The 16,001-nt window shown below is 42.0% G+C and overlaps 1 protein-coding gene across 1 annotated transcript in view; it reads right to left on the bottom strand.

Moving 5' to 3' along the window:
- Nucleotides 1-16,001, bottom strand: part of mei4 (meiosis-specific, MEI4 homolog (S. cerevisiae)) — a 35,126-nt gene that overhangs the window by 12,708 nt on the left and 6,417 nt on the right. Inside the window, exon 3 of the mRNA XM_065268880.1 lies at nt 12,482-12,975. Within this exon, the coding sequence (XP_065124952.1) occupies nt 12,482-12,975 (494 nt within the window). The remainder of the gene's footprint in view (nt 1-12,481; nt 12,976-16,001) is intronic.

Genomic DNA, 16,001 nt, shown 5'->3' with positions numbered 1-16,001 from the left:
CGTAATCTTTGTATAAAAAATATTAGATTGGTTATGAAATAAATGTATCATTTTTAAGAAGAAGTTTGAAGTAGCTAGCAACAGAGGGGAAACAAGATGGCTAATGTTTAACAACTCATCTATTTCATGTGAAAGATTAGTTTTTTTTCACCACCGTCAGATGTCACCACCGTCAGGTTTTCTGTCTTTTCTGTCAGGTTTTATGTATTTAAGGAAGTTATGATTTGATATGTGTTCATCGCAGTGCTCAGGATTGTTATTTTTTGGACCAAATATTTGCATAAAGTTTAAGCAAGAAGCCATTGACTTGAGTGGTATACATTTTGGAATGTTATGTTTTAATGAGGCCGCGGTCACCATCAGACAGAGTTTTATTTGTTTTAAATGAATATGATTACAATATGTTTCTTTAGTGCTGTTGAGTTATTAAAGTAATACTCTCTCTTAATACAAAAATATGTTTATTAAATAAAAAAATCAAATTTAGGCTTAAAGTAAATGTTGTATGAGTAATAACTGGAAAAACGCCTATTTTATGTTAAAAATACAAACTGGGGAGGTTGCACCGGTAAATTGCTGAACAGCCAAGACCTTGGTCTATAATGATATACCTTCAGATTTTGTAATTTAACTAACTTTTTTGAGCTAAAACTTCACATATGTAGTCTGGGGATACAAAAGATTTATTTTACATCTTAAAAAGGTTTGCGAAATGTCACCTTTAAAATTTGAATTAAACAAAACATTAAATTATACAATGTAGCGCTGTTGGTTAGAAGCGCATTTTTCTGAGGTTTAATTACACAGAATGTATTATAAATGTATTTTATTAAATGTCACTGGGGCCCCCTGGCACAATCTCGCAGTCCCTAGTTTGAGAACAACTGCTGTAAAACATAGAAAATGGTCACTATGACCCCAAGGAACACACAACACTTGCAAACATTTGAACATTATGGGGCGTTTCCTGGACAGGGATAAGACTAGACCTAGACTAAAAAAAATGTAAGCTGTCCAAACAAAAAAAACAAGTTGCACTGACATATCTTAAATTACATCAGTACCCTTTGTTTTGCCTTAAAATGCACACAAGCAATGTTTTTAGTAGGGGTGTGCCGATTTCAGAATTGTTCAGAATTGGTTATGATGTCATCAATTCTTACCAGAATAAGGCTGTGCTGTGGGATTTGAAGTTCTGTTTGTGTCTTTATCAGCTCTTCTTTTTGTTCCAGCTCTAAGAAAACAACTCTTACTAGGGACCGACACAGAGCTGTAGCTTGTTTCCAAACACTCGGATTTCAGTGACCAGTCTTTTGGGTGGTAGTGAACGGTGAGACTCATATATGGGGTCATATTCACGCTTGACCGCATATCTGTTGTCAGTGCAAAATTACTGATTTCCTGGAGTTCTCTTTGCACCTCATCCTTTACCTTATTTTATTATTAATTATTATTTTTTTACCTTACTATACAAGTACTTTCTCCCAGGCTACTTGTACTGTTTGTCGAAAGTATTCAACATTTCTTTAAATTAACTTTTTTCCACCATCTGGAAGGGTACCATTCCTAATACCAAATATCGAGTCACACTGTTTGTTAGTCACTGTCTTTTTATATTTCGTCGCCTTGGAAAATGACTGGGCCATATTCAGCTGCCTCTCACCAGATGTGGATGGTTGAGCGGCAGCAGAAGCAGTGCTTAATCCAAGGGCCGCGTAGGCCGTAGGGTGGTTAATCTTCAGATGGTAACGGAGATTGGTGGTGATGGCAGTTGTAACAAATACCGTTTTCTGCATATTCTGCAAGCAGGCTCATCAAGATTTTCTGTTTTTCCGTTGTCATCTGGTTTAAACCCGAAATGTGCCCATATAGGCAATGTAAAAAATTTTTTGCAACGAGATCCATCGGTTTTACCTTTCTTCACAAAGTTTCAGATGTAAAGTCATACTGCTGCAGGCCATAGGTTATCACCGCTATCACCCAACGACCACCTCCCTAGAGTTCTCAATGGCCCTAGAAAACTACAACCCGAAACCGACCCGGCCCGTGGCTTTTAAAGCCCAGACCCGATGTAACTCGACACATCAACATTAATTATCTGCCCAAACCCGGCCCACGGCCCGGTTGGCCGGGCAAACATGTACCCAGCCAGCGAGCAGGCTACTTTTCACACCACAGAATTTTTGCAGAGTTTTGAAACAAAATAGGACTAGCCTACAAACAATCAGTAAACATGTGTTTAAAGATTGTAAGATTGTTATTGACTTTTGAATACATTTTTCATGAGTGACTTCTATTTTGACGCAGTGATCTGTTATGAGTACCCATGGAAACGGAGTGTTCGATTGTGGAAGAACATAGTCGCTGTATAACAATACCTGGGAGGCTCAGAACATAACATTAGGAATATGTGGTTGAAGTTTGTTTTTAAAAAAGTTCCAGCTTGCGTGTGGAGTGTTTGTTTACTTTGTGTACTGTGGATTCATTTGTAAAGAAGCCTCAAGTCGATGCTGGATTTGCACCATTAACACTGGATCTGACAGGAATGGCACAGCACATAGGTGTAAAAATGAGTAAAATGTTTTACTCTGTGTAAGCGCTGGAGCGCGCTGCGACACTTCGATAGCATTTAGCTTAGCCCCATTCATTCAATGGTACCAATTAGGGATGTCCCGATCCGATCACGTGATCGGAAATCGGCCACGATCACGTGGTATCAGACTCGATCGGAATCGGACGTTACCTCCCGATCAAGACTCGGATACATATGCAGGGTTTAAAATCCATTAAGGTCTCGCTCTGCTCCCCGCCAGTGTACGCGCTGCGCTGGTGCGTGTGAACTGATGAGAAGATAATAGGCTTGTTCGACTTCATGCAGCGCCACAAGAACCGGCAGCCGAATGATGTCAAAGTTCCGCGAGAGCGATTTAAAAGCAAACTCCTCCGTATGATTTCGCGGATCACTCTCGCGGTAGTTTGACGTCACCCGGCTGTCGATTGTTGCGGCGCCGCATGAAGTCGAACAAGCCTATTGACGTGCTTTCATTCATAGGCTTCACACTCGTGCGTGCAAGGAACCCACGACAAAACCGGGCTTTTACCGCTCATTTAAACGACGCGTTGATCGTTTTTGTCATCATGTGCTCAGACGCAGCTCCGCGTCTCACTCAGAACCTCAAGAACGCGCATTCGCGCAGGATACTGTAGAGATGAGAGATAGAGGTAAGAATGGTGCCCACGTCGAGAAAACTTAATAGAAGTCTAGAAACAAAGTATTAAAGTGTGTATAGCCATGTCACTCATCTCATCACAATATGTTAACTAGATAACTGGATACAACTGATTGTATAGTTTAATAAAATAATGTATTTTGATTATACAGATTAATTATGACCTAACTATAGGTATTTTATAACTAACTGCTGACCAGCTTAGGGAATCTCTATGGCTAATTTATAAGATATATTGCTGAATCAGTATGTTGTTTTTCTTGTTAATTGAGTCTTTTTGGGTAGTCTATCTTATGCATAGATTTAGTCAAGGAGGTTGAGTCTTATAACTTCCTTCAAAGTTTGATGAATTGTGCATAATGACATGTGCACCAAATGCATATAGGGTGTCAGACTCATAGATTTGCATAATTTAAAGTTCAAGTTTTAAAGTTTGGGTCAACATGTGGCACAGATTTAAAACTGAAACTAAAATCCTATCAGAGGTCCAAAATGTAATTTAAACACACCAGTGGCTTTGCTGTCATCAGGATTAAACATGTTACCCCTCGAACCCTCCCTCCCAACAGAGCATCCCCACAAAACAAATCTCAATTTAACCCCTGTACATATCCTATATATATTCTCATTATTTTTTAACACATCTGTAGTTATGCGCTGGCACAGAGTTAGACTCTTTTGACTCCACACAGAAACAGCAATGCGTGCGGCATGACATAAGGAACATTCTGGTTCTGTTTTTTCGCTCTTCTTTATTCTTTTTTTAATGTATTATAGAAGTATCGGATCGGGACTCGGTATCGGCAGATACTCAAAATCAAATGACTCGGACTCGAGGGCAAAAAAACCTGATCGGGACATCCCTAGTAACAATCAGAGATAAAGTTAGAAGTGACCAAACACATCAACGTTTTTCCTATTTAAGAGGAGTAGTTATACGAGCCAGTTTGGTGGTACAAAATAAAACGTAGCGCTTTTATAAGCGGATTTAAAAGAGGAACTATATTTATAATAGCACTTTTGGGAGTACTTCGACTCGCCTGAAAAGTCCGCTCCCCTTCTCCCTCTCATAATGGGAGAGGGAGGGTGTTACTGCGCCGAGTCGAAGTACTCCCAAAAGTGCTATTACGCCATAAAATATAGTTCCTCTTTTAAATCCGCTTAGAAAAGCGCTACGTTTTATTTTGTACCAACAAACTTGCTCGTATAACTACTCGTCTTAAATAGGAAAAACGTTGATGTGTTTGGTCACTTCTAACTTTATCTCTGATTGGTACCATTGAATGAATGGGGCTAAGCTAAATGCTATCGAAGTGTCGCAGCTCGCTCCAGCGCTTACGTGCACGCACACAGATGATAGAGGGATGTATCAACAATTCTTAGTTAAGGTAATAACATAGTTTAATATTTAAAATGAGTAAACTATTCCTTTAACAATACACTTAACTGTAATATAACGATAGAAAAATACAAAATTAGTGATAAGGAAGGTCTTACCAGCCGCAATTTAGATTCTGACGCGCGCTTACTGTGTTGTATACGGTCATTTAGTCACGTCAAGTTTAAAGTTTTGTTTCTACTTCTATACACATTGTCATTTATGTGTATCATCTTTAGCACCCCATCTTTTGTGGCTCAAACATATTTGTGTTCGTCTGCTATTTTTATACATTAAATGTTTTTAAAACATTTCCCCACATGTAATGACAGGGAATGAAGCGGTCCAATCATAGCAGTGGGTGTTTACGTCCAGGTCTTAAATGCGGCCCGCCCCTTCAAACAAATAATTTCTTCAGAGAGCCACTAATCCAATACTTATTGCTTTTGATGTTTTTGAATGTAAAAACCACGTGAACATCATAAATTGACCTCAGACAACAGTATAATACAATAAAATCGACAGATTCATGGCCCCTTTAACTCATTTTCTGTTTGTATAGGAGCCTTATTATAAGCCTAAAATATAAAAAATATATAAAATGTACTATATGTAAAATTATGTTATTATATTATCTAAACCGCAGCTTTTCATTTTTATTGTCAAAATTACTTTTCCTTTGCATGTCAGCTTCCTTTAGAGCCAGCTGTTTTAGGTTGGTCGACTAACTTACAGCAGCTTGCCATGCTTTTCGACCTCCTATACTATATGTTCGATGGCAAACCAATCTAATCTTTGTATGTGGAAGAAAATCATTGTGGCCATATTTAAGATCTGGTTGTCAGTACTTTCCTCCACCCTCCACTGGAATATACAGTAGATCTATTTGAAACTTCTTGGAGAAAGATGCAGTCATTTTAGCTTGCCACTATAAATTACTATATTTTTTTCTCCACTAAACAAGTGAATCCTGCCAAGATATTTTCAAAGATGATAAACAATATGTAAATAATTAAATAAATCACATAAACATCTCACACCTGTGTATGATAGGTGCGTAGGAGAGCAGGACACGAAAGTCCAAATATCAACAAATAAAAAAGAGAGGTCCCGCACACTATCCACTTGCAGAACTAAAAGGGTTTATTGCTTTATTGCAACGTTTCGATCTCTCAATATTCTTCAGGCATCAAACATAAGCAATAATTAAATAAAAACACAATTTTAACAAAAATTTACATTTAATTATTTTTTTTTATTTTCTTAAAAACGTACCGGCTCGACACCGACCGGGTTTTTCCAAATTGCATTACATCTCCCCAACAATTGTATCACCAGTCACTCACAGAGTATGGTATCACTGGGTGGTATATTGAGTTTGGAAATATATTGGTATTTTTCCTAACAGGATACAGGATGAGATAATACTGTCTATATCTGGTGTGATATGATCCTCCTTCTTTGCAACATAAGCTCTGCCAGAAATGCACACTGAGGTCAGATATAAGCTTTTCAACCAGCTCGCATGTTGTGAAACTGTATATTTTCAAACAGGGGTTTTTCATAAGCCGTTTAAATGAAAGTGATGAGTGATGTGATGAGGCTCACATGAGGCTTTGACTTGCATGTAAATATTTATTCTACGTCGTAGAAAGTACAGAGGTATTCACTGAATATCCCCATCCATCAAAATAAAACTCCTTTTACAGATATGAATTTCAGTCAATATGGCCCAGCCATTCTGTAGGGTTTTATTTGGACAATTTAAGCTATATTTTGTACAAAATTAGGCAGTGTGTTTACCTTTGGTTTATTATCATAAAATCATTTACTAATATTGATCATGAAAAAATGTTATTTGATGTATAAAAACGATAAGCACATTCTTAATGTATCCTCAACGGGCGCTATAGTAGACATTACCTTAGGCCAGGGGTTCCCAAACTTTCAACATATCCTCCAACCCATACGATTGCGGTGGTCGTTTGTCGATTTCACCAAATACGACCATAAGATTAATTTACTAAATTAGCGCCTCTACCGGCAGCAGGTGAAACTTTATATTATATATATATATATATATATATATATATATATATATATATATATATATATATATATATATATATATATATATATATATATACATATATATATAGGGGTATAAATTGATATTTTGGGGTATAATTTTGTACTGGGATAAGATTTTCAATTTAAACTGCCAGGATTAATTGGATTTTATCACACATTACACTATTCAGGCATTTAGGGCAAAAAACGTACCCATTTATTTATTATATAATATAAACACAGCATACAAAACAGTCACAACTTTTTAGAAATGAACTTAAAATATTCCAAGTGTACAGAGGTCAAATGATCAATTTATTTGAAGAAAAGATGCAAAAGTGATGACAATCCGCTGTAAATATCAAATCCGGACATACACTGATTCAAAAACTGCCGCAATGCTATGTCATCTATGATTGTGAAAAGGCATTGACTCTCGTGTGTCTCGTAACTGATCGCATCATTACGTCAGTCAGCTAAGAATGTGAAGCGCTATTGGTTCTTGTTATGACTACGTCATGCTGGTTTATGTTTAAATGAGATCTGACTGTGCGTTTCGATCACAGAGTTCTTCATATAAAGTAATCGTAGGGCTTCAGTTCGCAAGGTTTGCAACACGAATGGTTTGTTATACTTATATACTGTAAGATGCAATAAATACCTGACTGAACTTTTACTTGCGTGTTGTGTTTTATATGGTTGAGAAGTTGTTTGGTTTAGGGTAAGGGTGGGGTTAGATGCTCTAAAATATCTTTAAAACCATAAATGTTTATGAAACCGTTTCTACATTTACAAATTCATAAAATTAAATGTGTCTAATCTAATCAAAAACCTTAAAACGTAACAACAGGTTGTATTTATAAGCTACTGCCGCTAGAGGACACTAACGGCGCATTCACACGGGGCGTCAGCGTTGACGCTTCCCATTCATTTTTAATGGGTGACGTCAAGCGTTGGCAAACTGAATTGTGGATCCATCGGCGCCGCGTCAGTGCCGTTGCTCGTGGCAGAAGTTGAACATTTCTCAACTTTTCAAGCGGCAATGCACGTCAGCCAATCATATCGCCTTATGCAAATAACCTAGGCAAAGCCAGCCAATTACGTTTATGGAAGACCGGAACTTGTGTTGCGGCCACAGTGATTGGCTGTTAGCCACGCTTCAGACAAGCCTTCCGTTAAGCGTTAACGCTTACGCCCCGTGTGAATGTATCGTAATGCCTTAATACGTCACTTTACATCGTAATAAGGTGCTTGCACAAACGACTTATGAGGTCGTTATTTTTTGGAGGACAGTCTGCAAACTTTTCATATTGTGACCCACTTAAACAGATTTATTACACAGCGCTCTAAAATGCTTGATTCTGATTTGCCAGTTGCAACATTCCAAGGTATGCCGAAGTCGTTTTACATTTGTTCAAAATTCCACCTGGTATTGATAAACCACACTGGTGAGTTATGGAACACAGCAAAAATATCTCTCTGTCATTATCGTTTAAACCTATTTCTTAAAAATGAAAAATGTTACTTTTTCCACTGCTCTCCCCTAGTGCAAAAACGTGCAAAATATATATTAATAAATTTGACAGTGTGTGATGGGCTTTTTGCATTAACAACCTGCTGCCTGTGCATTATCCGTTACATAATCCATCCCGGGACCACCAAATTTTTTTTTTAATGGAAATATGGAGTAATACAATGTTTTTCTCTTTCATAATTTAGTGTTTTTTATTTTCCATGTCATTTTATTCATGAAATGTAAGTTTATTTGCATTATCAAATTACCTTATGGTATATAACATCAAAATCAATGTCATAGCTAGTAATTGGTAGGACTAAACTTTTTTTGTGTTATACTATATTGCCAAAGGTTTTGGGACACATGGCCCACCCTTTAAAGCTATAACAGCTTTAACTCTTCTTGGAAGATTTTCTACAAGGTTTAGAGTTTGTGGAAATTTTTGACCAGTCTTCTAAAAGCACATTTGTAAGGTCAGACACTGACGTTGGACGAGAAGGCCTCACTCGTAGTCTAATTCATCCCAAAGATGATATATTGGGCTGAGGTCAGGACTCTGTCCAGTCAAAGTCTTTATGGACCTTGCTTGTGCACTGGTGCACAGTCATGTTGGAACAGAAAGTAACCATCCCCAAACAAAGTTGGGAGCATGAAATTGTCCCAAATGTCTTGGTATGATGAAACATTAAGAGTTCCCTTTCAGTCGGTCACTACGACGTCACGTCGTGACCGACGAATTGGGAACTCGCTTAGAGAGACCAATCTGCTTCGTTTACTACTAAAACGCCAATGAACTTGGCATTGAGATATTTGCATAATGCTGGCGCCGCCCCGCCAGGTGCCTTTATAAGCAGCAGGTGCAAATAGGGAAATTAGCTTTTTCGCTTCGAAAGCCGGCTTTATCTGCTACTGAGAAGCTACTCTCTGCTCTTCTGGGAACGGTTGCTGAAGTTGATTGACAAGCAGTACTAACACAGCGGACGCTCGCAGTATTCCACGGCTCTGCATCTTTTTTGTTTTGAGTTTAGTGTGTGCATTGCCTTCCCTGTGTGCATCATCAGCTGAGCACCTAAAGAGTGATTTCCCTAAAAGAGTGATACGTGAGAGCTCTGTGTCTTTTTAAAGGCAGCCACTCTCTCGTATATGCGGAGATCAGCGTCCTTTTCAGGATAGCTTTTCGCCCGTGCGATCTTGGGTGCGAGAAGTATAAGGGTTCTAGTGACGGTCACGAGCGCTGTCTTCGTGCTCAGGCATCGAGCACTCCGGGGCTGCGTTCGTGGAGAGTTTCTGTTCTCTCTGTGAGAGCATAACCCTCTTGGATTGCGGAGACGACTGTCGTTTCTACGGGAACGCTGTCCGCGCCTTTGCAGTGCTGACGCCGCCATGGTGCGGCTGTCAAGCGCTCGCAGGGCGCCCTTCGCGTCACTACGCTGAGTAGGACGGAGGATGCGTCCTCCACCTACCGGCCTTCTCATCCTCAGCCGGTTGAGGCTCCGGTGGAGACTGCAGAGTCGTGTTCTACGATGTCTGCCGAATCCATTGGACCTCCTTCTGGTCCCGTCACTTCTGCAGCATCAGAGGGGTGTCCATTTTTCCTCCGAGGCAGAGTCGTTCCGGAGATGGCGGCCGTGCCCGCTCGAGCGGCGGAGACGGTAGAGTTGGAAAGGTTAACCCCTCTCCGCCCGAACCGTCCCGCCCACATGATTGGTACTTCGGAGCTGCTCGGGCCTCTCGGTCCTCTCCTCCTGTGCCTTTCTTCCCCGACGGCACGAAGAGCTGACGTGATTTGCGGCCGTCCGGCCGTTCAGCTTTCACCCCTCACCTCCCTCACCAACGGAGCCGCTAAGGGCGGGGACCCCTTCAGTGGAGCGGGATGCGTTCCTGGAGGGCCCACCCAACCCTTCCCTCCCGTGTTTGTAGACAGTCGTCCGGTTACGGACGCTGCCCATCAGGCATGCCGGGGAGGCGGCTTCGGCCCTGCACGTAATAACGTTGCTGCAGGCTCACCAAGGATTTACGAGGGAGGCCGCGACCTTCAGTCGTGCGATGTCCACCTCAGTGGTTCAAGATTGCCACCTTTGGCTGTGTCTGGCTGACATGACGGACGCAGACGAGAACAACTTGAATGCTCCTGTCTCACAGACTGGCCTCTTCGGCCAGGCTACGTGCCCAAAGTTCCCACCACTCCTTTCAGAGATCAAGTGGTGAGCTTGCAAGCGCTGCCCCCGGAGGACGCAGACCCAACCATGGCTTTGTTGTGCCCCGTACGCGCACTGCGACTCTACGTGGATCGCACGCAAAGCCTCAGGACCTCAGACCAGCTCTTTGTTTGTTATGGTGGCCAGCAGAAAGGGAAAGCTGTCACTAAGCAGAGGATGTCTCATTGGATAGTTGATACTATCGCCCTGGCTATAATCTTCAGGGTATTCCTTGCCCCTTTAATTTGAGAGCGCACTCCACACGGAGTGTTGCCTCATCTTGGGCTTTAGCTCGTGGTTCCTCGCTAACAGACATCTGTAGAGCTGCTGGTTGGGCGACACCTAATACGTTCACTAGATTTTACAGTGTTCGTATCGAGCCTGTATCCTCTCGTGTTCTTTCCTCACCAGGGGGAGCACGGAGAACAGTCTCGCAGGTCGGCTTGCAGCCTCCAACTGATGCTTCATAACTGTGTCAGTATGGAAGGCCTTCAGAACAAAAATGCGTAATGGTTTGAATTGTTCTTCCTCCGCTGCCTTGGCAGCCTTTGTTGCGGAGCATTGGCTGTCAGCCTTTCACTAGCTGTATTCTTACGAACCTACGTGTTTGGCTTGGGCTCCACATTGTGTCCCAACGGGTTCCTTTGTGAGTATTATTCCGTGGGGTTAATCCTACCAGCCCACGTTTCCCTTAGCAGAGCACTGCTTTGCTTACACAGCCACGGCTGTCATTTTTACCTCAACTACGGTTGACTTTCGCCCACCAATAGCCCTTAACGGGGCGGTGGCTTCCGCAGCGTCCCTATACCGCTCAGATAGGGCGCTTCCCAGTCGCTGGCACTACTGTGGGGTTAAAGGAACATCTAGTGCCCGGCCTTCTGCCTTAAAACCTAATTCTCCTTCTCCTTAAGTGGAACCGGAGGGCTTTACGCAGACACTGGAAGAGGTCAGCCCTCAGTGGCGTTTTGGTAGGGATTCCCAATTCGTCGGTCACGACGTGACGTCGTAGTGACCGACTGAAAGGGAACGTCTCGGTTACGGATGTAACCCTCGTTCCCTGAAGGAGGGAACGGAGACGTCACGTCCCGTCGCCACAGGGCTGCTCCCTGCTGTTTATCGACCGGTCACTTTCTCCCGGCTTTCTCAGCGAAAAGAAGCTAATTTCCCTATTTGCACCTGCTGCTTATAAAGGCACCTCGCGGGGCGGCGCCAGCATTATGCAAATATCTCAATGCCAAGTTCATTGGCGTTTTAGTAGTAAACGAAGCAGATTGGTCTCTCTAAGCGAGTTCCCAATTCGTCGGTCACGACGTGACGTCTCCGTTCCCTCCTTCAGGGAACGAGGGTTACATCCGTAACCGAGACGTTCCTTTCACTGGAAGTGATTGGAACACTTGAATTCAATGATTTGGATGGGTGTCCCAAAACTTTTGACAATATAGTGTATTTTCCTCTGCGCGAAAAACTCTATCCAACTGAACCACAATCTAAAAACACTTCTGCCTGTATGTTCACACCGCCACAGACTTGATCTTTCAAAGTTACCAGAAGTCATTCATTTATAATGGAAGCTGGCTTCTCTCAGCTGCAAGGAGTGTAAAATCCATCGGGTCGCATTTTGAGCGACCAGAGCGTCAATCAGAAAGTTGAAAGAAGCTAAACTTTATGGAATGAGCTATGACGCGGTTCAGCGGCAAGCAGTGACAAAACGTCAGCAACCAATTGGAATATAACCTAGACGTTCTTCGCTGGCTGATTCCGGAGAAACATACAATCTAAACTTTCGTTTCTACCAAAACATTAGCTCAGAGAAACAGACTTCAGAGCAGCCAAAGCGTCAACAAGCTTTCCCGTATATTCTGACAAGCGTCCTTGACCGGGTGGCCTGAGCTTCTTTGGAAGCTCAAGTCTGCGGCGGTGTGGACGTACAGTAAGACTGTCTTCTGTACTCAAGTTTGTCCTATATTGTCAGCTAGTGTCTATAATGCAGAGAAAAAAAGCTTCTGACATGTTTATGCCAGAAGCTACTTAACACCAGTTGGGCACGAACAATGGGACTGTGAAATATGACTTTAAACTTTTCTCTTACCTCATTAATCTGATGGCTGGTTAGCAGTAGACAGATCATCTCCTTCAAAAGATCTTCTACTCTGCTGAAATGCTGAACTGAAGGCCTCTGATCTATTTTTCCTCGACTCAGGGTCTGTGCCACCACCTGTGTGGCGTGACGCAGCAGCTCTGGGTGATGCACGGGCTGTCCAAAATGTGCCCGTCTGAAAACATCCAGTACACAATCCAGCAACTGCACCACTGAGTCCCAGACCAAATCATCATCATCTACGCACAACGCAGACTTATAATCTCTGCGCAAACCGCTCAGACACTGCAAAAACTGCATGTGCTTTACCAGCCCACAGTCCTGGCGCCATTTGCTGCCCTGAAGAAGGAAATTCTGACTGTTTGGAGGGGTCAGAGGTAAAGATGGGCCTTCTGCGTTGTGCGAGCTCATATCAGTTTCACAGCCGGAGTCGCTTTTTGACTGTTGTGCGTCATTGTGAGTGAGCACTTCGACAACTTCCTGACCTGTGAAATCACAAAACTGTATCAGCATCACTGTTATAAAGAGAATGGTGTCTAATATCAATGTCATAACCAGTGCATAAAGAAAAGCTATACGTTTAAGTAACATTTTTGTTAACATTTCTGCTAAATTCCTAATAGAATTCATGCTTTTATTTGCATTTATTTGCTGAATTTGAAATGTTAAAAAAATTGTCAAAATAAAAAAAGATGCAGTGTTTTCAGATCTTGAACACTGCAAATAAATCAAGTTCAAATTAATTTTCAATAATACAATGCTAATGTTTTCACATGTATTACAGGAAGAGTTCAAAAGTTTAAGGCGGGGTGCATGATTTTTGAAAAACACTTTGGAAAAGGGAGTCAGGCCGAGTACCAAAACACACTTGTAGCCAATCAGCAATAAGGTGCTTGTCTACTAAACGACATTGTTGCCTGGGTTGTGTATGTGTGGGGCGGGTCTATCAAAAGAAGGTCCAGATTCTATTGGGGTAGAGGCGTGTTTGCTTAGGTTATTTCAAAAGTCAACATTGGCTTTCAATTCAATTCAATTCAATTCAATTTTATTTATATAGCGCTTTTCACAAAAGTCAATTGTTTCAAAGCAGCTTTACATAAATAGAAGCAGTGAAAAGCACAGAAAACGACAGATAGCACAACAGAATACATGATAGCATGAGCAGTTAAATTTGCTGCGGCTATGACTCAATATTATAATTGCACGTATTACTAAAGCAACGTATAGAAGAGGAAGCTAGGTAAAGCCCAAAAAGGCTGCCTCCCCGGGGTGAAAAACCCCCTAGGAGAAAAAAAACCCCGTGCTTTTATCCGAGGAAAAATAAGTCCTAGGAGGGAAAAACCCTTGGGAGAACGGAAATGGAGATTTAGCGGAGATTAAGCGGTTCTGCCGGTGATCGTTGGTCAGGTATCAGCTGGGCATAACGTTGAAGGACGGCCAGTAGATCAGAGGTGTGCCGACTTTCACATCTACCAGGACTGGGTCTGTTTGTCTCGTCCTCGGGTCGAGGACGAGACAGGGAGAGAAAAACAAAATCGTATTAGCGTAGCAGCCGTTCATATGTATTGAAGTGTCACACAGTGATGTGGTTTAACTCAGCTTAGTTCCAGACAGACTAAATATTGCGGCATAATAATATTATCCACAGTTGAGGATTTAGCAAATTGGGGGCCCAATGCGAGGGTATATATGGTAAATAAGGGTCACCTTCCGATCTTTAAGAGAAAATGAAACCTGACGACCCGTTTGACTAAGGCCTAAAGCCCCACTGTCGTCGTTAATGCAGGTTCAGTGGCAAACGGGTCTATATTGTATACCATTTACAGGACCAGGAGAAGACGCCAAAAACATCGCAACCCGACCATACGTGTTAACCCGTTTGACTAAGGCCGGAAGCCCCACTGTCGTCGTTAATGCAGGTTCAGTGGCAAACGGGTCTGTATGGCATACTATTCATAAGACTTACGATAGCGCCAAAATCGCAGCCCGACCATACGTGCCAACCCGTTTGACTAAGGCTGGAGGCCCCACTGTCGTCGTTAATGCAGGTTCAGTGGCAAACGGGTCTGTATGGCATACTATTCACAAGACACACGAAAGCGCGAAAAACGCAACCCGACCATACATACCAACCCGTTTGACTAAGGCTGGAGGCCCCACTGTCGTCGTTAATGCAGGTTCAGTGGCAAACGGGTCTGTATGGCATACTATTCATAAGACTTACGATAGCGCCAAAATTGCAACCCGACCATACGTGCCAACCCGTTTGACTAAGGCTGGAGGCCCCACTGTCGTCGTTAATGCAGGTTCAGTGGCAAACGGGTATGTATGGCATACTATTCACAAGACACACGAAAGCGCGAAAAACGCAACCCGACCATACATACCAACCCGTTTGACTAAGGCTGGAGGCCCCACTGTCGTCGTTAATGCAGGTTCAGTGGCAAACGGGTCTGTATGGCATACTATTCACAAGACACACGAAAGCACCAAAATCGCAACCCGACCATACGTGCCAAACCGTTTGACTAAGGCCGGAAGCCCCACTGTCGTCGTTAATGCAGGTTCAGTGGCAAACGGTGGCAAACTATTTAATGCAATTCATTTTAAGTGTTCATGCAGAAAAGGTTTTTATTTATTTATTTGGTTGGTCTGTGTTATGACCGTGAGTGCTGTGTTCCGTGAAAATAACTATTGCGAGTTAAGAACCTTTACTAGACAAATTATGCGAATGCTTTGTTGAAGAGAAAAGTTTTAAGTCTAGATTTAAAATGATCGACTGTGTCTGATTCTCGGACATCGGTTGGTAAATCATTCCAGAGCTTAGGGGCTAAGTAGGAAAAGGATCTTCCACTTTTAGACACTTTTGATAGTCTAGGGATAATCAATAGGCCAGAATTTTGCGACCGTAGTGTGCGTGATGGATTGTATTCTGATAGTAATTCTCTAAGATATGAGGGTGCTAAGCCATTTAAAGCTTTGTAGGTGATTAATGATATTTTAAATTGGATGCGATATTTAACTGGTAGCCAGTGTAAAGATGCCAGAATTGGGCTTATGTGGTCATACTTCTTAGATCGAGTAAGTACCCTTGCAGAAGCGTTTTGAACTAGCTGAAGCTTGTTGACCTGATTTGAATGGCATCCCCCGAGTAGCGAGTTACAATAGTCTATTCTAGAGGTCATAAAAGCATGAATAAGCTTCTCTGCGTCAGATGTAGACAGTATATGGCGTATTTTTGAGATATTTCTAAGATGGAAGAATGCTGTGCGGCAGACGTTGGCAATATGACTATCAAAGGATAAGTTGCTGTCGAACATCACACCTAAGTTCCTAACCGTGGAAGATGGCACCACAGTACAGCCATCTATGTGCAATTTGTAATCTGACATATTATGTTTGTAGCGATTTGGTTCAATAATAAGTACCTCTGTCTTATTGGAGTTGAGCTTAAGAAAGTTATGTGCCATCCAGTCACTAACATCGCTAATGCAGTCTTTTAGCTTAGAAA

This window comes from Paramisgurnus dabryanus, chromosome 12, assembly GCF_030506205.2.
Source record: "Paramisgurnus dabryanus chromosome 12, PD_genome_1.1, whole genome shotgun sequence".
Taxonomy (NCBI): Eukaryota; Metazoa; Chordata; class Actinopteri; order Cypriniformes; family Cobitidae; genus Paramisgurnus; species Paramisgurnus dabryanus.
Note: the sequence above shows the minus strand (reverse complement) of the source record. Positions and strands in the feature narration are given on the sequence as shown.